This window comes from Crocodylus porosus, unplaced genomic scaffold (genome assembly GCF_001723895.1).
Source record: "Crocodylus porosus isolate Cpor-Errol unplaced genomic scaffold, CroPor_comp1, whole genome shotgun sequence".
In the NCBI taxonomy this organism is placed as follows: domain Eukaryota; kingdom Metazoa; phylum Chordata; order Crocodylia; family Crocodylidae; genus Crocodylus; species Crocodylus porosus.
Window position 1 is genome coordinate 196,980,025 of NW_017728886.1, and position 23,562 is coordinate 197,003,586.

At 40.2% G+C, this 23,562-nt stretch overlaps 1 protein-coding gene across 4 annotated transcripts in view; it reads left to right on the forward strand.

Moving 5' to 3' along the window:
• Positions 1 to 20,326, forward strand: part of UBE2V2 (ubiquitin conjugating enzyme E2 V2) — a 45,263-nt gene extending 24,937 nt beyond the window's left edge. For 3 of the 4 annotated variants that reach the window (XM_019547862.1, XM_019547869.1, XM_019547847.1), the window contains exons 2-4: positions 1,592 to 1,746; positions 12,110 to 12,235; positions 19,445 to 20,326. In XM_019547862.1, coding sequence (XP_019403407.1) covers positions 1,592 to 1,746; positions 12,110 to 12,235; positions 19,445 to 19,591 — 428 coding nt within the window. In that variant the 3' untranslated portion in view covers positions 19,592 to 20,326. The remainder of the gene's footprint in view (positions 1 to 1,591; positions 1,747 to 12,109; positions 12,236 to 19,444) is intronic. The other variant, XM_019547854.1, reaches the window with a different exon arrangement.
• Positions 20,327 to 23,562: the final 3,236 nt, after the last annotated feature.

Genomic DNA, 23,562 nt, shown 5'->3' on the forward strand with positions numbered 1-23,562 from the left:
AAAAAAGACTAGACAGTCACCTTGCTGGGGTCGTTTGACCCCAGCATTCTTTCCTGCCCATGGCAGGGGGTTGGACTTGATGATCTGCTCAGGTCCCTTCCGACCCTACCAACTATGAAACTGTGGCATAATGCTGAGCATTTTCAACTAGTGTTGGGAACAGTGGGTACTAAGTACTGTCAGAGGTGGGCCCTTAATTGATAAGGATTTGGTGTGATATAACTACTATTTTTACTGTTTCTCAACCCTTTTTTCAAAATTAGCAGAGTGTGTTTAAATGCTATGAATGACCTTAATTTTGAAGTTTTACAACTATTTGAGTTCTCCAAATGCAAGAACGTGTCTAATAAACTTCAAAGTATAAAACTTGCTAGCATTACTTATAGAACACTAGAACAGGTGAAAGGAAACAAGATGCCTACAAAGGCATTACCTTATTTGTTGTCAGCTGGAGAGAGATTTTATCCTAGAGATGACTTCTTCAGAAAGATGTAAGCGATCAAAAATAAGACCAAAGATGAAAACTAGGTTATAATTGCTGAGTACTCCTGTGTTTTTTTTGTTTTTTTTTTTTCCAGGGTTACAGACACTGACCGTATTACATGTTGGTTAGTTTTTATCTTTGCTCTGGCAGCTGATTCTCCTAATGTGATATGCAAAGCCATGTTGTTATCTCAATCTTCTCGATCTGACATGCAAAAGCCACTGAAAGCAGAAGTTGTATTTTAGTACATATAATCTACATTTTCTCTTAATTATTAATGTATAGGTAGACTTTCTTTGCATTGTAATAATAGAATAAAATGTAAATAACTGGGAGCCTCATTTTTCATCTCTAAAAACACTCAGTCCTTTATGTTCTGTTGGCTCTGCTAATGCCCTGCTGGTAGTGCTGGAAAAAAAATTGTTTTGCCTTTCTGTGTCTTGCATTGTTTTCCCACAAATGAGGGAAATGCTTATCTTCCTTTTGTAAAGAGCTTTGAGATCTGTGAATTTTTTTTTCAAAAACTGTAGTGGATGATGATTATTTATTGGCTAGTTCAGTTGTAATATCGTTTGGGGGAGGCTGACAGAACAAGCCCTTAAGCCATTTTAGAACACAATATATATTTTAGAAAAATATATTTTACAATTCAAATCATTTTCATTTAAGTAAGGAATGCAAAATATTGCAATTATGTAATGCAAAAATTCAGATAAGTAGAACTTGAATTCATTTTGAAAATCATCAGCTAAAAGCAATAGTTCTGTAAGTGGGAAACAAAGTTTAACATTTAAATCCTTAATACTTTGTTTCCTTAAATATTATGGTTAATATGCATCAGTGCCCACATAATTTGACATCTTGCTACTGTGTAGTAATAATTAATTGGCTGCCCTCCATTTAATATTGATGTCAGCTGTGTTCCTCCTGTAACATAATTACTTCATTTCAAATGGTTGCCAGCATTACTTTGTTAAAATATGATTTGTATTTCTGAATGATTATTATGATTTCAAGGTGTAATGCAGACTGCATTTAATAATTACTGAGCTATCTTTTCTTATTTATAAACATTGCTACTTACATTCCTCTGCTTTCTTTTAATAGTTAAAGTACCTCGTAATTTTCGCTTGTTGGAAGAACTTGAAGAAGGTCAAAAAGGAGTAGGCGATGGTACAGTAAGCTGGGGACTTGAGGATGATGAAGATATGACACTTACAAGGTGGACAGGCATGATTATTGGGCCACCAAGGGTCAGTATGGCAAGTAAAAACTTTTCTCTTAAGTTTGTCGACAGCATCAAATCCTGTGTTAAACTTGTATTTCAGAGAGGAAATTAGAAACATGTTTTAAAGTATAGTTGTGGTGGTCTGTCACAAGTTATCACCAATTTATTGCTAATTGGAGCCTGCAGATTCACTTGAGTTAAATATGTGAGGCTAATATCTAGTATATGTAGATATATCCCAGCAAGCTTGTAGATAGCAGTGGTGAGTTTTCCACATCCAAGTCTGAATTCCTTAAAATTTGTGGAAAAGCTAGGAGGAGCTGCATAGGGACATTTCATTGGCCCAAAGTTCACATAGCAGGCAGTTTTTATGCTTTTCTTTGACTTAGCAAAGATTGCAATTCTACATGTCCTCAGTTATTTGTATTATTATTAAAGAAGGAGCAACCCTTAAGGCACCGAACATCTGGATTTGGTCTGGCCTTTGGATTCTGTCTCAAAGGTCTAATGGGGGGTGGAGGAGGATAGGTTTTGGGCAGCCTTTATACTCTTGCCTAGGCAAGAGTGTTGGAGGTATTGGTGTGATAGCTGCAGGACTCTATGCATGTGGATTCATGAGGCACCTGACTTAACCTCTTACATGTACACCATGATCTAGAGCAGTGTTTCTGAACCGGGGGGTTCATGTACCCCCAGGGGGTATGTGACACCTCATCAAGAGATGCATGAGATATATTTCATATACTGTCTAACAGGTCGAAAAATTAATTTCCCATTGAAAGGGGGTACATGAAGTCTCACCCTGAGACCAAGGGGTACATTGACTGGAAAAGGTTCAGAACTGCTAATCTAGAGGCTTGATGGTTGCCTACTACTAAGTGATCTGTGTGAGGGAGTTATCCTTTGAAGCTGTTGCTGCCTGGGGTATTAGGTATATATTAAAGCATTTCCATTATTAACGTGGAGATGTGGCTTGTATCAGCCAGGTTATCGTAGTCAGGTTTTGTTGGGATGTGCAACTGCCCTTTCACTACATATCATCCATCCTTTTTAGATTTAATTCTGCAGTGAAGCAGTATTCTTAGAAATATTGTGATGGCTAGAATGTGAGAAATTTGTAGAATTAAGTGAAAGGCTAATCAGTGTTGTTAATGATAGTGATATCACACAATTTCTTAATGTAGCATCTCTATAAAACCCACACAGAATCCTCTCTAAAGACCACGTAATTACTTGGTTATTTCTCTTTAGATCCCAGAAGAAAGACTTCTAGATTGTAATTATTAGCAGAGCAGACTAGAACTCTCACTGTTTTAAGGATTGGGTTAGGATGATTCTGAGGCAGGGATTTGCATGACCACTGGGGCTGTGCAGAGTTGGTCAGTCCTTCATTGGACCTGGGTGAAGGGGGTCCTTTACTTTTACTTGCTTTCACTTTTTACATAGTGCATTATTTCACATTTACAAGCTAAAATGATTTCAAACTTTGTGTGGATTTAGGTACGTATCATGGAGAGGTTGTGGAAAAGGTTGTTTTTAGGGCATGGTCAAGTGTGTATTTGGAGCACTCCAAATTCTGTTCAGATTTGGAACATTTCAAATTCATAGGCTTTAGTGCTGTGTATAGATGTGCACTACCCTGTGCTTTTTTTCAGAGTACTTCAAAATTTCTGTGATTGCACACAGTAGCATTGTTCACTAGCCAGGTGAAGCAGTAAGGAGGGGGAGGGTTGCTCAGTCTTCTGATGTCCCGTTCCCCCCATGTTTCACTCTTTCATCTGTATGATTGCTGGTTGGAGCATTTCCAGGGCATTTGGAGTGTTTCAAACCATGTCTATCCAGGGGCTCAGGTTGGAAAGCAGTAGGAGGTATCAGTCTTGTAGAAGTTGAAAACGGGTTGGGGATAAGAGTGAACAGAAGTAAGCAAGTAAGCTGGAGTAAAAAAATATTGAACTCTTAATACTCTGCACCCTTATTAGCTATGGAAGACTGGAACCAGTACTGAAGAGTTCAGATTCTAGTGGTGGTTAATATTGTGGCCCAGTTGTGATGTCAGACAGTCAAAAAAAATATTGGTAATTCCAGGCCACAAGCAACTGTGTAGTTAACGTTGGCCCATTTGTTATCAAGACAGTTGAACGATGGGCTGTTACCAGAGGTGGGTGTACCTCCCTTTCAGACCACACCATGGGAGCAGCACCCAGGGACTTAGTCCCCAGATCAGGTAAGAATTCCCCCCTCCTTCCCCCTCTGTACTCAGTGGCATGCCCCTGCCCCACCACCCATCACTGCTGTTGTCTCTGGCTGCCGTGGGGTGGAAGGACCTCCAGAGCTACTCTTGCTGCGCTCCAACTGGGCTGTGCAAAGTGCTGGGTTCAGCCTAGGACAGCAGCAGCAGCAGTAGATGGGTTCTTCTTCCTTCTTGATCTTTCCCCCCACCTTCTAGGTGTTCCCCCACCAGCCTGGGAACAGCCTTAGGTAGGAGGAAACCTGCCTGCCCCCACTGCTGCTGTCCCCAGCTGAGTCCAGCTCCCTACTCAGCCCAGCTAGAGCTGGACAGAAGCAGCTCTGGAGCTCCCTGCACTCCTGGGGCAGCTGGGGACAGCAGCAGAAGCAGGTAGGGGAGGAAGCAAAAGGGAGGGGAAGGATGCAGGATGCTGAGCATAGAGGGGAGCAGAAGGGGGAAGGAGTGAGGATGTGAGGATTCTTGCATGATTTGGGGACTTCAAGAAGGGGCTCTTGTGGCATGGTGTGCCTGTCCCACTAGAGGTTGGGGGGAAGGTGGGAACAGGACCCCAGCCATACCGATCACTTCTCTCACACTCCACTTTACAACATCCTGGATCCACCCATGGCTGTTTCTGGTAAATAGGAACACAAGGTAGTTTGTGATTCAGGTGCATTGGCAAAACCATTCACATTGTCTTTCACATATATCTTCCTTCACTTTCTGGCCTAACTCATTCTCTTTTACTCTTGATTACTGTGTTTTTAAGAATCACATTACAGCATTCAAGACATTCTTAGCATTTTTTAATTTCTGTGTTTCCTAATTGTTTGATATTAAATGGAAACTGGGGATCAAAATGTTGTCATGCTGCCTAGTTAAGAGTGCATATATTAAAAAATAATAGCTGAATGTACTTATAGACTATGAAAGGCATTTAATCATGACACTTAATACCCAAGCCAGCTACAGCGCTATATGTAATTTTAGGGGTGGTAGAAAGATGCATGATGGACAAGCAGAGCAGCTTAAAACGTGTAGCTTTTGGCAGGAAATAGAGGAAATAGTTAATGCTGTCCAGAGTGTTAAGAGCTTCTCCTATGTGATTTGTCTTGAGCTGTGCAAATGCCTCAGCTTGCACCTGTGAGGTTTCTGTCCAGGCAGGACCACTTACCTCAGATGCTTCCACCCAGGTCCAGGTTTGGCAGTGTGGGAACTGCGGTTTGTGAACATTCTTTCCAGTAACTGCCAGGATGGGGGGTATGAGCAGTGCCTCCTGGTGGTGTCTCTCAGGGAACGGGCAAGAGAGCTACAGGAGGAGGTGGCAAGGCTCTGAAGCATCGTCCTTCATGAGGAGTTCATTGATTTGATGCTGGAGGAGATGTCTGGGACTGTGGAGAAAGAAATGCCAGAGGCAGCACTAGAGAAGGGAGAGGACATGGACACCCAAGAAGGTGGATGCTGGAGGCTTGTGATTCTGGCAGCAAGCAGAGATCTTTACCTCCACCTGCAGTGGTTCGTCTGGAGGAGAGATGTGCAGCCCTAGCAACAGAGAGGGAGGAGCATGTTCCATTGGTGAAGGGAGACAGGCCAGGCTTTACCACGGTGGAAGGGCTGAGATGACCACCACCAAGAAGAAGCGATGGGTGGTGGTGGTTAGAGACTTCCTTTTGCAGGGGATGGCGGAAGCCATCCGCTGACCTGACCTATTGTCTCGGGAGGTCTGCTGCTTGCCTGGATCCAAGATGTCATGGAGGGGCTACCGAGGGTCATCTGGCCCTCTGACCACTACTCCACACTGCTCATCTATGTGGGCACCAGTGATACTGCCAGGTGAGACCCTGAGCAGATGAAAAGTGACTGCAGGGCTCTGGGTAAAAGGGTGAGGGTTCTGGGGCTCAGGTTGTGTTCTTGTTGATCCTTCCAGTCAAGAGAAGGAGCCTGGGCAGGTGCATCCTGCAGATCAATACTTGGCTGTGCAGGTGTTGTCACCAGCAGGGCTTTGGCTTCTTCAACCACAGGATATTCTTCCAAGAAGGATTGCTGGGAAGAGATGGGATCCACCTGACAAAGAGAGGGAAGAGCATCTTCACAGACAGGTTCGCTAACTTAGTGAGGAGGTCTTTAAACTAGGCTCATTGCAGTATGGAAGCCAAAGCCCTGAGGTAAGTGGGGGAGCAGGAGCCCTGGAGGAAGAGCAAGCGGGGGGCAGTAGGGGAGGTGCTCTCATACTTCCTGCAAAATCAGGTCAATCAACTACTTACCTCAGGTGCCTGTACACAAATGCATGGAGCCTGGGAAATAAGCAAGGAGAACTAGAAGTCCTTGCAGTCACAGAGCTACTTCACGATTAGGGTGGCTAGGATCTGGAACCAACTTCCAAGAGAAATGGTGCTGGCTCCTACCCTGGGGGTCTTGAAGAGGAGGCTAGTTGAACACCCTGCTGGGGTCGTTTGACCCCAGTACTTTTTCCTGCCATGGCAGGGGGTCGGACACAATGATCTGCTGAAGTCCCTTCCAACCCTACCAACTATGAAACTACGACCTGATTGGAATAAGAGGGCCTTGATGGGAGCTTGCATGACTGGAGTGTGGTCATGGATGGGTATAAATTATTCAGGAAGGACAGGCAAGGGAAAAGAGGAGAAGTTACACTTTATGTAAAATATGATTACTCAGGGCTCCAGGATGAAACTGGAGATAGGCCTGTTGAGTGTCTCCGGATTAGGGTCAGAGGGGAGTGTAGCAAGGGTGGTGTTGTGATGGGGGTCTGCTGTAGACCTTCAGACCAGGTAGAAATCGTGGATGAGGCTTTCTTCAAAGTTAGCAGAAGTTTCCCGATCACAGGCCCTAGTTCTCATGGAAGACTTTAATCACTCTGACATATGCTGGGAGAGCACTACAGCGGTGCACAGGTAATCCAGGAAGTTTTTGGAGAGTGTTGGGGACAACATCTTGGTGCAGGTGTTGGAGATGCCAACTATGGGTCATGCTTTTCTTGACCTGCTGCTCAGAAACAGGGATGAATTGGTAGGGAATGTAGTAGTGGATGGCACCTTGGGCAGCAATGACCATGAGATGATTAAGTTTCTGAAGAACCTGGATCCTGAGGAAAGGAATGATGGAGAGCAGCAGGGTAGGAACCCTAGACTTCAGAAAAGCAGACTTTGACTCTCTTAGGGAACTCCTAGGCAGGATCCCTTGGGAAGCCAATCTGAGGGGGAAAGGAGCCCAGGAGAGCTGGCTGTACTTTAAAGAAGCCTTATTGAGAGTGCAGCAACAAACCATCCCAGTGTGCCAGAAGACTAGCAAGTATGGCAGAAGACCAGCTTGGTTTAGCAGGGAGCTCTTCAGTAAACTAAATCACAAAAAAGGAAGCTTATAAGAAGTGGAAAATTGAACAAATAACTAGGGGTGAATATAAGAGCATTGCTTAGGCATGCAGGGATGAAGTCAGGAAGGCTAAAGTGCATTTGGAGTTGCAGCTAGCAAGGGATGTGAAGGGTATCTACAAGTATGTCAGTAGCAGGAGGAGGATCAGGGAAAGTGTGGGTCCTTTACTTAATGGTGGAGGCAATCTGGTGACAGGACGCAGAAAAGGCTGAAGTGCTCAGTGGTTTTTTTTTTTTTTTTTTGCCTTGATCTTCACAGGCAAGGTCAGCACCCAGATTACTGCATTGGGCAGCACAGTTTGTGGAGGAGCTTGGCAGCCCTCAGTGGTGAAAGCATAGGTTAGGGACTGGTTAGAAAACCTGGACATGTACAAGTCCATGGGGCTGGATGGGATGCACCTGAGGGTGCTGAGGGAGTTGGCTGATGTGATTGCAGAGCCACTGGCCATCATCTTTGAAAACTCATTCTGATCAGGGGAGGTCCTGGATGATTGGAAAGGGGCAAACATAATGCTCATATTTAAAAAAGAGAAGGAGGATCCAGCGAACTAGTGATCAGTCAGCCTCACCTCAGTCCCTGGAAAAATCATGGATCAGATCCTCAAGGAATTGATTTCTAAGCACTTGGAGGAGAAAGAAGCAATTAGGAACAGTCCGCATAGATTCACCAGGGCCATATCATGCCTGACCAGCCTGATTGCCTTCTTTGATGAGATGGCTGAGTCTGTGGATGTGGAGAGACTGGTGGATGTGGCATACTTTGATTTTTAGCAAGGCTTTTGATATGGTTTCCCACAACATTCTTGTATGCAAGGTAATCAAGTAGGGGCTGGATGAATAGACTGTGAAGTGGATAAAAAAATGGCTGGAGCGTCAGGCTCAGAGAATAGTAATCAATGGCTCGATTTCTAGCTTGCAGCTGGTATTAAGAGGAGTGCCCCAGGGGTTGGTCTTGGGGCCAGTTTTGTTCAGTGTCTTCATCAGCGACCTGGAAGATGGCACAGAGTGCACCCTCAGGAAGTTTGCAGATGACACCAAGCTGTGGGGAGTAGTAGATAGGCTGGAGGTTAGGGCTAAGATTCAGAGTGACTTAAACAAATTGGAGGATTGCACCAAAAGGAATCTAATGAGGTTCAACAAAGACAAGTTCTGCACTTAAGATAGAGCAGTCCCATCCACTAGTATATGCTGGGGGCTGACTGACTGGGTAGCAGCTCTGCAGAAAGGGACCTAGGGGTTACAGTGGACAATAAGTTGAATATGAGCCAGCAGTGTGCCATAGTTGCCAAGAAGAAGAAGAAGGCTAACAATATACTGGGCTGCATTGCTAGTGGTGTTGCCAGTAGGTGCAGGGAAGTGATTATTCCCCTCTATTAAGCACTGGTGAGGCCATGTTTGCAGTACTATGTTCAGTTTTGGGCCCCCCACTACAGAAAGGATGTGGACAAATTGTAGAGAGTCCAGTGGAGGGCAGCAAAAATGGTGAGGAGGCAGGGGAACATGAGTTATGAGGAAAGACTGAGGGAACTGGCCTTATTTAGTCTAGACAAGGGAAGACGGAGAGGGGATTTAATAGCAGCCTTCAACTACCTGAAGGGAGGTTCAAAAGAGGATGGAGCCAGACTGTTCTCAGTGGTGGCAGATGACAGAATGAGGAGCAATGGTTTCAAGTTGCAGCAAAGGAAATTTGCATTAGATATTAGGAAGAATTTTCTCACTAGGAGGGTAGTAAAACACTGGACAGGTTACCCAGAGAGGTGGTGCAATCCCTATCTTTGGAGGTTTTCAAGACCCAGCTAGACAGAGCCCTGGCTAAAATGATATAGTTGGGGATGGTGCTGCTTTGAGCAGGGGGCTGGACTAGATGACCTCCTGAGGGTCCCTTCCAACCCTAATTTCTATAATTGATTTATTTTATTTAGTTTACCTCTGTTTAGCTTGCTCCCCAAAATGTGTGTCAACCATAGCATTTTGTTTGATTTCAAACAAAGTGTTTAGTGTGTAGTGAAGTTTACCTAATTATTTTTTAAATAAAAATCCATCTAGAAGTTGCATGAGTTGGTTCACTTGGGAAACATTCAAACAAAACTATGATTCCTCCATTTTTTCTGCCCCCCCAAACCCCCCCCAAAAAAAAACCTAATTGCAAATTGAATCACCCAATGCATTTTCAGCAAATAAGTTGTTTCACTTGAAACTTCCATTGAGCTCTACCTCTCTGTGTTTTTGCAGTGAAGCTATTTTGCTGTTTCAGACAGAAGAAATAGGGTTCCTGAGCAAATACTGGTATGTTAGAACCCTGTAGATGGTTCCCATTTGTAACCTCCCCTATGAAGATAGGGCTTTGTGAATCAGCCAGGGGTATACAGAGGTACTGCAAGCAGCTGCCTGGGACCTCTGTGGTTCTCCAGCTGCTTGTAGTGCCTTTTATTTCAGAAGATACAACTTTTCCAATTTAGTTGCATGGCACTGCAACTGTATGCCAGCTGCTTAGAGGAGTAGTGCCCTTTGAAATAAAGACTGCAGCACCCAGCTCTGAAGTTTATTCTCTGTTTGGTAACCTGTTGTGAAATAACTAGATTATGAATGATTTCTCTACAAAAAATCTGGGTTTTACTGCACCAGGTAAATGGGAGCATTGGGAGACTTGTCATTTTCAGGGCATTCTTCTAGGGCTTCCTTAACGGTTGAGAGCAAAATGCTACTGGTTCTTTGTAGTTACGAACACATACTCTGTCCCATCTGTAATACAGCCAGTCTCATGTCTCTCTGGGGTAGTGGACTGCATTACCTATCTGTTAAAACATCCAGTCATGCTTTCCTATCTGTGCACTTCTTTTTCCTTTTTTTTTTGGCCATCGATCAGTGATTTTCAGTGTGTGTTCTGTGATAGGTCATCAGGTGATCCACAGAGAGACTGGGGGTAATGGCAGAGCAGGCAGGGTGGCAGCGTGCTGCCATCATGTGGCTGGATAATCTGGCTTCACGTGAGTTTTTAGGATAGGAGTTTGGGTTTCATGGCAAAACAAGACATGTGAAAGTGTTCCATGACTTTAGGGAATTTGAAAACCACTGCCATAGATGAAGCATATTTGACATAATTTTTTAGTAGGCCCATGCTTAATTTCATTGGGGTTTCAGCTTTAGAGGTGGGGGTCTTTGTTTTCCCTATTAGTAATAAAGGATTGTGGTAGCTTGTAGCCAGTGGATTAGTAGTTTCTGACTTGTGACTGCAGTTTCTGTGATTTTGAATCTTTTTAGAAAAATAATGACTGTACAGCTTCAGGCATATCTGGACATAATTTTTAGACTGTCTCAGACTTTAAGACAGTCTTGGTTAATGCAGTTGACAATCTCCTCCTGGCACTGAATGATAAAGAAACGTCTTAATGGCACTCAGCTCTTTCAGCAACCTTTAATGCAGGTGTTGGTGATAGTGATGATCCCTAGAAGCAGATGGGATGTCTGTCTCTTCTGATGGCTTTCGCCTTCCTGTAAAGGAAGAAAACAGGACAATTATGAACGCTGTCTAGTATCCAGTCTGAGGTCTTCCCTGTGTATCTTTTTTTTCCCCGTTGCTGCTCAAAGTGTATGGGCTCCCAGGGAAGATATTACTCACTCTACAGTGGCATTATCACTGTGGTTTCTAATATCTGTCTTTCTAATTGGATCTTGATTATTGGACTGTAGAGGGGACATTTTTGCTGGGGAGTGTGGCACCCTGATGCACATGATTTCAAGGGTGGTGATTGTGGGTAGTTTTTATGTGTGTGTATTGACTATTTCAAGTTCCCACTATTCATATATATCCATACACTGGTGCTAGTGAAGCAGATGTACAGTGTGGGTTGATCCTGGCCTGTGTAGTCCAATGTAATCACTAATGTCAGTAGCTTATTTAGGAAATTCAGATCAGTTATTCTGACCACAGATTTTCTTCCCTCAATCTTGATCAAAGCTAGACTGCTGTAATATTGAATAGGCCTTCTTTTGAAAATAAATATATTTGTAACCAGATAGATGAGGTGGGTATTTCTGTGGTCACCCCTTGGGAGATCAGAGAAAGAGTTTATTATATCTGCCTTTTGAAACTTGGTACCAGTATGAGAGTACAGTTGTTATAGTTCTGAGATCCTTTTCATAAGTCCTGGCCTAACTATTCGAGCACAAATGCCTCTGGCACTTCAGTTGGTTTTCTCTCTATTCTGGCTCCTTTGCTGTGGAATTTGACTCCTGGTGTTTTTGCCCTGGAGTTCCCTTTTAGAACTATGTTTTGCAAGTTTCATTTATTTGTTCTCTTTTTTTTTTCTGGACTATTTCTTGGCTCTTCTTGTGATTTATCTTGATCTACCTCTTCCCTTTTCCTGATTGCTGAGTATTATAGTTTTTATCCTTTTGTCGGTGGGAGCAGCTTGTTCAAGTGTAGGTAAATTGGCCCTTGTGCCAGGGTCAGGTCCTGTGGTTTATCAGGATTAGTCCTCTTCCTTTAAACTTTTTAAGTTTTCATTTGTGTATAGCATTCTAGATGCCAAAAGCAAGTATTTTTTTAAATGATGATCACATATTATGTCTTTGTTAAAAGTGTGTAACCTTGGGCAGCTAATGCAGGTCACTTGAGCTGTGATGCATCATACAGTACTTCAGAGGCATCAACAAACAATACTGAGTTAAAATGATCGTATTGCATATTCTTCTCGAGCCTTTCTGCCTGTGCTAGTTTATTTTTCAAGTACTTAAACTTTCAGTAATGTGCATTAGTCTGTCTTTTTGCTTTCTAGACAAACTATGAAAACAGAATATACAGTCTGAAAGTAGAGTGTGGACCTAAATATCCCGAAGCACCTCCAACAGTTAGATTTGTAACTAAAATTAATATGAATGGAATAAATAATTCCAATGGAATGGTAAGTTGAAATGGTAAGACCAACCGCACCTTCTTACTGTGCAGTTTTATTTTTAGTAGAAAATCTGATGAGGATATAGGTGTGTGGGAACGTGCCTTTGTATTTAAATCATTCATTATAAAGATTATATTTCAGCACATTTTAATGCTTGCATGCTATATACGTTTTAGATCTGGAGTTTTGTTCCAAAGTAGCTTGTCAGTGAAGTCTAATGTTAATGACAATATTGGAACACATTTAAAAAAAAAAAAAAAAAAGTAAGAAACAGTTGCTACTTTTATATAAAATGACTTTGTGTTATGCAGCCTGGGTGTGCTTTCCCTACAGTCATTCTATGCAGAGTGTTTTGAGTTTACCCTGGAATATGAAATACTGTACTGCTCGGGCCTCTTGACAACAACTGCCTTATTTTACTTTCTAAGGATCATTTCAGTGTCTCCACAGTTTTGGCTACTGCCTTTTGGCTAACAAACGTCTGTGATAATTAGCAGGCTTGCCTTTCCTTATTCTCACTTCTTCCAACCCAGTAACTCATTTTTAATAGTTCAAGTGGTGATTGTATATTTTCACTTAACCCTTTCCACAACTCAAGGAACAGCACTTTATTCTTCTTTCTGTATACTGATTTCACAATATAAATTGTGAATATTTAGGATATAACATAATATCTCTTTTGGGACTATTTTATGTAACGCTCCTGTAATAAACAGTTGGAAAGAGCTGAAAGATATTGTACCTTTATTCTACTGGAAAAGGAGTAGTAGATTCTCCTCCTGCACTCTTTGGCAGCAGCATAGTATGTTTGTTGATGAGACTAAATAAACCCTGGTGTTCTTTTCTGCAGTATTTCAGAAAGTCTCTAAAGTCATTTTGACAGTTATTTTGATCATAATCTTTTACATAGTGAAAATCTTTACTTCGGTTCCTCTGTATTCAATAAAAGTCTGTGTTTGCCAATCAGGCATTGACCTTTACCTAAGCTCTGTTCTGGAACATAAGTATGAGTGCTAAATTTTTGTGTGAGAATCAGCCATGTTGGATGTGCATGAGACTTTACTATATATTTATAGTTTTGTTTTAGATTCTTCCCAAGAGTTAAAAACAAGTAATTAGCTCCCTAGCTTAGTGGTGGAGAAGAATTTTTTTCTTTGTTTTATATGAGAACGTACCTATGAGTTTCAGATCATCTTAAACAACTGTTTATGTTAGATCTCCTCATCTAAAAATAGACCTGGGTGGAGAAAGTAGATTCCTTTATGGAGAAGATTTCGGCATCTCAAAATGTAGCTTTGTTGTTGTTCACAATGAACACCCATACTTATCAAATTCTTCCTAAAAAGGGAGGAAGTCTTCAGAGAAAAAGGGAGGAAGTCTTCAGAGATCTCAAGGCTGTTCTTATTTCAGGGGCAGTCTGTGTGGTGTAATTGCTTGGTTCCTGCCACAGAGGCAGGCTGCTTGGCAAGCTGTCCTGGACCTGCAGATCTTGCAAACCTTAGGGGCAGCCTGCTAACAGGCATGTACCCTAGGCAAAATGTTGCTTACTGCAGTTTGCAAACCACTGTTCTGTGTAGTATGCTTAATTAATGTGCATGTCATGCTGTTCTCTTACAGCTAGTTCGTGGCACAGCACTGTACCAACCATTAGTGCTCCAAGTTGGCTTCTTAAACTGAGAGCATAGCATGCTGCAGAAGTTAGAGCACACGGCAGTCAGTTTGATAGAGACCTGAGTTCTGTGCATGACTCTGCCCTTGACTCCCTTTTTTGACATTCAGTTAGTTGCTTAACCCCTCTCCCTTGTTTCCAGATCTGTAAAGCTGGAATAGCATCAAAGAGATGGGAGGATTAGATCAGTGGTCCTCAACTGTCTTGATCCTATGGCCTATGGTCTCTTGAGGTCTTTTTGCAGAAACAACCAAATTAGTCACGCATATACTAGCTTCAGAACAGGAACATCATAAGGTAGCTCTGTTGCTTTCTATTCAGGAGGTGTCTGCTTCTGGAATGTTGTTTTGTGTCAGCTGATCTGTGCATACCCCCCTTCCTCCTTTGTGTCCACCCACACCCACCCATGGCTTACTAATTGAGAACCACTGGATTAGAGAATATTGGTACAATCCTCCTGTTATCAAAAGATGAGGAGCTGTACACGCTAGAAGTATATGTATGTTGTCTTAGTACAGGTTTCCCTCGTTTTATGCTGTAAATGCATTCCTGGAGAATGGTGTATAACTCAAATTCGCATAAAGGGAACCTGCTTTACAATGTAACAAACAGGGATATGTTCCAAGACCTCGACTGTACTGACCTCCAGACCCATTGCTACCACTTTTACAAGACCATTTTTGTGCTCACCAACAGCAGACGGTGCAAACTAGCACTGGGTGGTAGTGTTTGTTACCATAATGGGGATGACAACTACAGAAACACATGTCGCAGACAACAGTCAAGGAGCACAGGAGACTATATTTTGGTGCACATCACTCCCACAATGCACTGCATAAAGCAGCTGACTCTGGGCTTCCACCACACCAATTGCATAAGCGTGAATTTACCTTGCATCTATCAAATTTTTGGTATAAAAAGGTCATTGCATAAGAGTGAATTCACACATACAGAACCTGCATAAAGCGAGGGAAACTGTACTTTAAGTTAAACGTTTATTGAAGCTTAATAATGTTAGTCTTGTAAGAGAGAATTCCCCTGGCAGAAACACAGTATTAACGTAAAATAATATTATACAAACACTTGAATTACCCAGGTGAATTAAACACGATTATTTCTTCATTTTTTTTCCCCAGAGATTCCAATTGCTAGCCACATTCCTTGTTTTGAAGGATTTTCCTTAAAATTCTCTTTCCTTTTGTATAAGAGGAGAGTTTTAATAATTGCTGCTTTTAAAGCCTAGTCACATTTTAACAAAGTAATCTTGGTCCAAAATTTAATGACCTGAACAATCTATAATGTTTTAATATCAAATACACTGCTTAATATAGTGGTATTTCTAACTAGTGTTTGGGGGAAGACATACTTTCACTGTTATTTATAGTCTGTGCGTAGTGGTTTACTACTATTTGTATTACAATAGCTCCCAGAGGTTCAAAATCAGAACCCCATTTATGTAGCATCTATACTTTTATTGAGTGTTTACAAGCAAGATAAACACAATGTCCATTTTACGGATGGTGAATTGAAGCATTGAAAAGTTGTTACTTGTTCAAGATCCCACAAAGGCTATGGTAGAATGGAGAATTTAACCTAGATCTCGGGAGGTGTTGTCCAATGTCCTAACCACAAGACCATCCTTCTTGCCTGCTTTTGAGTTCATATTGCATTCCGCTTAAGGTACTCTACAGTTCTCCAGTACATTTTTTGCTGCCACTCTTGCATTTCTGCTTTGGGCATGCTTTTGATGTTTGGCTTAATAAGCCAATGGTTTCCTGTTTGCTTCCTCTTCTTTTGCTTCAAGGTTGTCAAATTCTCTTGAGAGTAGAACTGATTTGACTTCAGGCAACCTTTAGTGTTCCTATTCTGTGTCCTCAGTGATATATGGCTGATGGCATTCTTAGTGGAGTCTAGCTCTGAGATTTCCTAGCAAAGAAGGATTTTAAGGAGCAGTAGTAATTTAGCAAATTCTGGAATTATGGGTAGAAGTGAATGGGAAAAAGTGGAGGGAACTCTCCTTGGAGGCCTTCATATTTTTAAATGCATATTAATTTTATAAAGATCAGGATTATCTACCTTCCTACCTTTACCCTCACTTTTTAAATTAGGGGCAAAGGGAAATAAGGTCAGCAGAAGACTGATTTCATTTTCACTTTAAGTTCAGAATATGACATCTCTTTCAAATGCTGGCAGCTTTTATTGGTCATGTATATGATCACTTAATTTCCAAATGATCAGTTTGTATACACAGCTGCTGGATTTGTGCACTGAATTTGGGAAGCTAGTTTTGAAAAGTTGACCCAAGTACATGAGTAGAACCTGGCAAAATTAGTTATTCTCCAGAGGAAGGTATCATTGCTATAAAATTAAATTACATTTCTTAATGCTGTGGGGTTTAGCTTCTCAGTCTGTGTATCATAGATTGATAAAACACAGGTTGTGCTATGATGCACTATTTATTTTCTCATGGTCTTCAAGGACATCTTTTTTTTTTTTTTATATTCTTTAACAGCCTGTTGGTGTCTCCCTGGATTTGTAATCACTTCTGTTTGTTTAAAATCCATTTACAGCTGGAAGTGCTTGTTTCTTCTTTTAAATTAGCTTGGGATTCTGTCAACTATAATTCTATAAACTACGTTGTCCAGCCATCATTCTGAATGTGTTTATAGTAGACTAAGCAGTTTGCTGCTTTTTTAAAGTTAAGCTATTGGAAACATTATAAACATGGAACATTTTGCAGCATTCTTCTAAAATTATTTATTTTGTTATGTTTAAATAAAATAGAAGAATTCTTTGGTTATTTTTGGATTATGTATATTGTTGCCACTTCTGCCATTATTTAAAGATTTATATTGGCTATGTTGTTAAAATAAAAATAGCTTAGTCCTCAATTTCCAGCCTTCCAGCTTTTAGCTTACCCTGGAATTTCCTCTTCCTTTTACTCATGGATTCATATTTGGGGTAGGGTTGGGGCGGGGAATGACAGGAAGCAGGAATTAGATATATTTGACTCTTCTGAGTGCAGTAGAAACCCATGAATTATCCTTCTCATTTCAGGTTACTGAATATTGAGCTTTTTGTAAAGTAAATTCACTATGTGTAATGCTGTACATCTAAAATAGGCGAGCAATAGAGGCAAAAGGCTTAACTAAACTTTTACTGCCTGCAAGATCTGCTATGAAATGAAAGCTGATGATGTACACTAAATGAAGTGGCTTGAAATAAAAGTATTTATTGTATTATAGTAGTATAAAGAGCTTACAATCTCTGACTTGCCTTGGTGATGATAAGAAAGTCACTGTTTGCACTTGTGGAGCTTTCCCTTGCTTTGAAACTGATCATCTCTATCCATGCAATTAGTGACTTTACCTGACAACAGTGGTACAGTAGTGGTAGTATTTAAGCACAGATGGTTGTACTGGAAGTCAGTCCCCAATTAGGTAAGGTCTAAAGAAGAGAAATGGATGAAGTATGGGGAAAACAGTGCTGGTGGGTAGTCAGCAGTCTGGAAGTAAAAGGGGAAGTCTTTTAGTTAGCTCCATAATTTTCCTCTTTCTTTTTATCTAAATCTGCAGTTGCCTGTCTACCCTCTGTTGCCTCCACCCTGCCCCCCCCCCCAGTTTAGCTCTGCATCATGTTTTTCTACTAGGCTTTCTTCTTACCCCTTTCTTCTTTCCCTTCCCTACTTTCTTCATCTTTTGATTGGGAATCCTCTGCTGCAAAGATCTTCCAGCGTCTTCCTATTAATTTGTTTTAGGTCATTTTAGTTTTTTTCTTTCTCAGTTGTCTCTCCAGTAAATTCACAGTTTACTGTGTTTCATTAGAATCTGTCCCTTGTCCCTTTCCCACTTGACCTTCCCTAAAATATGGTGAGCTTGGATTTACTGGGTTACACAATTTGAATTCTGTGACTGCTGCCCCTCTGTATAACAGGGAATACCAGAGCAGTGGGCAGTAGGATCAAAAAGAAAGAGAACCACTGATGTAATTCTCACAAAACCTATGTGATGTTTATTCAGTTCTTGCAGATTTGGAGAACAGGCAGCACCCCTTGTTTGCTCATGTTGCATCTCAATTTAGCCTATAAGGGTGGGGAAGGGTCTTCAGAAGAACTGTGGGATTTGGGAAGGCACCAGACCTGGAGCTTTTCTTTAGCTGAACTCCTCCTTGATAGCACAGGAAATGGCTATGGAGATGGGGTGGTTTACTTTTGTTTTTTTCTTTCTCACCTGTTTGTTAATTTAGTGCTCTTATTTGGAAGCCTGCAGTGACAAAGAAAGAAACTGTTTGCAATAATGTAGCTGCTTTTTTCCCCTCCTCTTGTATAGTACCTCTTTCTTTTGCACAATAAAACAATCTAGTAATAATAAAAGTTGTCTAGCAGTGCCCCTGTCAAACCTTGCTTAATACAATCTTATGCTTTTTTTTTTTTAAAGCTAGCATGTTTTTCAATTGGTGTAAGGATCACTGCATAAACAACCAACTTCCATTTTCCTTTTCACGCATTTTCATTACTAGTTTCTTAACAATGAAGGTAATAATTAGTGATCTTAATTCCTTAGTTACCTTCAGAAAATATATTTAGTCTAATTCTCTGGTTTCAGAAATCAGGCAGCCTTAATATAAGCAATCTGTCTCCTCTTGAAATAAAATTGCTAGGCAGATCCTTTTCTTTTTTTATTTCAGAAAAGAGATTCTCCACCTTTTTATAATAATTCCCCTCACTCCCCTGGAAAAAAACCCAATTCAAAACAATTTTATGCTCTTATGTATCATAAAAGAACAGAAAAGGGCACATTTATCAACTGATATATAGTAGTCTTTAATAAGAGTCTGTAAGAACATTTATCATAAGAAACAGAAACCATTTAAAACCTGAACTGAGAAATGTTCTGATCTTATAGTTGGAGGTATGCATTTATATTATCTTGGTATTTCTGTCTGGTTATTGGGGCAAATGGTCATTCTTACAGCATCAGGATAACCATGTATCAAATATTCAAAATGGTTCACTCACAAGATTATTTAGAATAAGGAAAGTTTCTTTTTTTGAGACATAGACCACTATAACATTTGGCAGATTCCTTTATAAAGAAAGCCAACTTTGAGGAAAAATAAGTGTAGCAATCAGTTAATACTTTCAAATGACTTTTTTTTCTATTTAGATTGCATGACTTTTTAAAACAGTGTAAGGAATTTTATTGCTGAGGTGGACAGATACAGTACTCCAAGATACAGCCCCAGTTTGCAGTGTAGGTTGACTTCCCTTCCCCATTCAATGGAAGGAATGTAGGGAACCACCTGTGTTGATTTCATTGCAGGATCTGCAACACACCTAACTGTGTGTAAGTATATAACACTCACTTTGTTAATAAATATTGTATGAATTTGTAACCTTGTTGAGAAGTAGCAAAGAAAGGTAAACATATCTTAGCATTTCTGATTGCAGTATTTAAGTAAACTGAAGTTAACTATATGGGGGGTTGTATTTCATGGTCTAAACAACTATTGTCCCTTTATAACTTGTGCTCTTTTTTTTTCTTTAGGTGGATGCACGGAGCATACCAGTGTTAGCAAAATGGCAAAATTCTTATAGCATTAAAGTTGTACTTCAAGAGCTAAGACGTCTAATGATGTCCAAAGAAAATATGAAGCTTCCACAACCTCCAGAAGGACAAACTTACAGCAATTAATTTTAGCTGATTCTCAAACTTCTGTCTTAAAACAACAACCTTCTACTCATGTTAATGTCTTGATTAAATCTCACAATGCAAACCACCCACACATTAAAAGAATTTCAGCTGGTATACATGACCTGGACATTTGTAAGAATATATATATAATATATGTATGCCCAATATGTTTTCAGGCACTATGGGAGAAAAAGAAGGCAGCACAATTTATTTTTTCTCTTATAAAGGCACTGTCATTTAAGCATAAGCCTGAAATAGCCTAAAATTGGAATTCAAGTTTTACAAGATGAAAGCATGACAGGAAGTGTCAGGTTGCTGTGGCATAATGTATGTTACTGAAAATTAATTTCTCAAGAAAGAACAATATAAATGGCATGCTTTATCCATCTTGCTTAGTAAAAGAGCTGCAGTTAAAATTGTTTTGAAGTAGCAGGTACAGTGAATACCATTGCTCATCTTGTTTAATTTTTGCAAAGGTGTGGGTGCCGACTACTAGTAATGTCACGAAGTATGTTCAGGATTGTTTTGATACCTGTATTTATAAAAGGGGGGATGTATTTCTGTTAAGCAGCTCCTGTGTGTTACATGTAATGGACATGGCAAATATTTGTTTACAGTCTTTGTTCTAATAAACCATGCATTTAAGTTTTAGTGAAACAAAGGAAATGTATGGATATGTGATTGAGATTAAAGTTAGTCTTAAAATGTAAATAAAATGTGGAAAGTGTCCTCTGAGACTGTGCCATTTCTATAATAGTGATGTAATATGTGCACAATAAATTATACAGGTAGCAGAAAGTTAAATCCTATGTAGTTGCTGGTCTACAGGCATCTTTTATTCTTACTAGTGTTTTTGTATGCTTATTTAGCTTGATAAATGGAAGTAGTAAGCTTTTACAGAAGAGCAGATTCTATGATCTGCAGTATTAGTTGTTTGGATAAATTTCACGGTTTGAAAAACTTTTTTTCTCCTGGAAGTCATTCTAGAAATGACATTAAGTAGACCACTTAGTTTATATGACATTTAGGCACTGTCTAAACTGGGTTGCTTAATTTTGTCCTGTTTCTGAGCCTTTCTTCTACCTTCTCTCCTTGTAACTACTAGTGTATTCTGTTGTTACCTTAGCTTGTCCCTGACCTGTTGTTTTCCTTGCAATTTCTTTATGCCTTTTCTTTAGACACATTTTCTTTTTTCTTCTGCCTCATTCTCTTTCTTCCTCACATAAATGAGACTCAGGCCTCATGGGCTTTTTGAAAGGAACTTATACCACTGCTTTGAGCTGTGTGAACCTGCTATACTCATCTGTCTGCATTTCATGCCTCAAGTGCTGGTGCACAGTCTCACTGACTAGAATGAATTTGGCCACCCCAGGGACTGTCATTCTGATTTTTCTTCTTCCTTTCCTGCTGTGTTGAGTAGTGACAGCCATAGTTTTAATTCTGTTAACTGATTTCTCAGAAAAGAGCTGCTCTTGCCATCCAACTGGCAATAAGACACTTTAATGACTTGTGTAGCAAATGTTGTCCATTTCAGTGGAAAAATTGTAATCTTGAGAATGGGTCAGTGGTTTGTCATTCAAAACTTCATCAGTAGTCCCCTTGGAACAATGAATATAGGGAAAAAAGAAGCCCAGCAGAGGCCAGAAAACTTGGATATCTTCTGTATTTGTAATGTAAAGTAAGAATCTTGAGCAATAAATGAGGTTTTATTTTTAATAGAAAGCTTTAGGTAATATTTTATACTTCATGAAGGCTGTATTTGGTCTTGAAACAAATCTGATACACTTTCATAATCTACTTCCTGAAATTATAGCTGCCCAGCTACCTCTTATCCACATTATATAACATCATAGGCTGTGACAGACTATTTGACTGACATGCTTTACCACAACATATCCCTATTCTCTTCATTTTAAGTTAATATGGATAGTTTTGATGCCACCAAACACTTCCATTACACTGGCACTACTACGTATATGCAGTTGTTAAAATAGGAATATACCTGTTTGGTTCTGAATCATGTTAACTTTAGGGGATCTCTCTTAGCTTAAACAACAAAAAGAGTTTCAGCTATATTTCCAAAATGTTACATGCTTGGTAACATGATTGACAGACCAGACTAATGAGACTTAAGAAACTGAAACACACTTCACAGAGCACAGAAATGTGTATTTCCACTGATCCTATGATGCATGGTCCTTCTGGTCTGTTCTTTGATTATGGATGTCAGTAGAAATATGTCTTTTAATTTGTTTTTTGAACCTGTATTCTTTTTGTGTATTGCAAACATGCTTTATTGTGACTTCAAATAGACATTACTGCTAGGTATGAAATTGAAGCAGGCCAGGTATGCAGTGACTTTTCTCTTTGTCCATATTGAATGTATGTTGGAACATGCAATCTATAATGATCTGTTAAAATGGCCTTGGATTATTGGTCAAAGATCATTAGGCAAGAACCTTAAAAGATGATCCCATACTAATAAAGGATTCCAAAAAAAAATTGCTGCTTCTCCTCCAGTGAGGTTATATTATGCTTATCCTTTTTTTTTTTTTAGTATTTGCCTACTAGCCTGTTTTTCTAACCTTTTTTGTGCTTTGTCTTGGGTAAGTCTTTAAAGCAAGCTTTTTTAGCAAAACCTATTGTTCTATTTGTTTTCTGGCATAAAGGAATTTATAGGCATGAGTTTCATGTTGTTAGTAACTTCTTGTATTTTTTTAAATGTTCTTTGCACTTAACTGTGTCTGTTTTTTGTAAGTACAGTACATGGAGAGGATCATTTTAAACCAAATTATGTAGGGAAGAATTCAAAAGCTCTACATGCAGCCTACTTTTAAACTGCATTTGAGAACTCATATCATTGCCATGGTCTTTGCCTGGAATTTAAACTAATGTGTTCTGATGCATACTAAGTGTATCTTGCTGGGTAAATCTTAAATGGGGGAAAATACTCCTATTTGGTTTGAATTTCACACTTTTATAGGCTTAATACTAATGAGTTATTCTGCAGCAATTGCATGGGTATTAAAAGTGTTGTGCTCTGTTCATTTAGACCTTACAGAAATGAGTAGCATACACAGTCAAATCCTGAAAAGTGTCTTGTATGCTCAAATCCATTTGTAGTCTGAAAGCTGAGCAAGCATAGTGCTTTTAACTCTGATTCAGAAATTCGTTCCTGAATACAGGGCTCCCATGTGTCTTGTTCTGCCCTGGCAGCTCTGGCTCCGGCACAGGGAAAATGGTGGCGACAACTCCCACAAGGGCATGGCAGGGGGAAAATGGGTGTGCATCGGTGGTCAAAGAGCTAGAGCCACTGTAGTGGTGTCAGTGAAGCAGCCAGAGGATGACCAGGTCTGTATCAGCTTTTGCTTGCCCCCGGACTTCTGATTGCCATGTCCACCTGGGCCTAAGGGCCCCAGGTTGTGTGGCAGGTCAAAACCCCAGCAACCTTTGGTTGCCTACTTGTCCTGGTGAGCTGGATACAGCAGCTCCACAGGTCGGATCTGGTTTGCGGGCTGTATGTTTGATGCTCCTGTTATGGTGAATATAGCATCTATTCTATAATTGTTTTAATAGCAACTTTAACTTAGTGATACCATTATTAATAATATGTTGGATACAGTATTGCTTATGCATCTCTTTAAATATTAGGTATTTGTAATGGAATCTAGAGTTCATTTCAGTCTGTAGATTAATAGTTATACCTACTGTTCAAGGCTAACCTCGTTTAAGCCATTTCATGGAAAATTTTCTAATCTTCAGCATTTTGAGAAATGGTAATATATAAGCAAGACCTTTTTATTGTTTATACAGTTTGACAACATCATAAATAGATAATCTAATGGATGATGGTGAGATAATGCACAGCTAACCAGAGACTGGGATTTCTTGACTTTATAGAAAATGAGCATTAGCACATACTAATTGATGACTTGCCACCATTTCTTGTGGAAACAACCCAACCTCCTGCC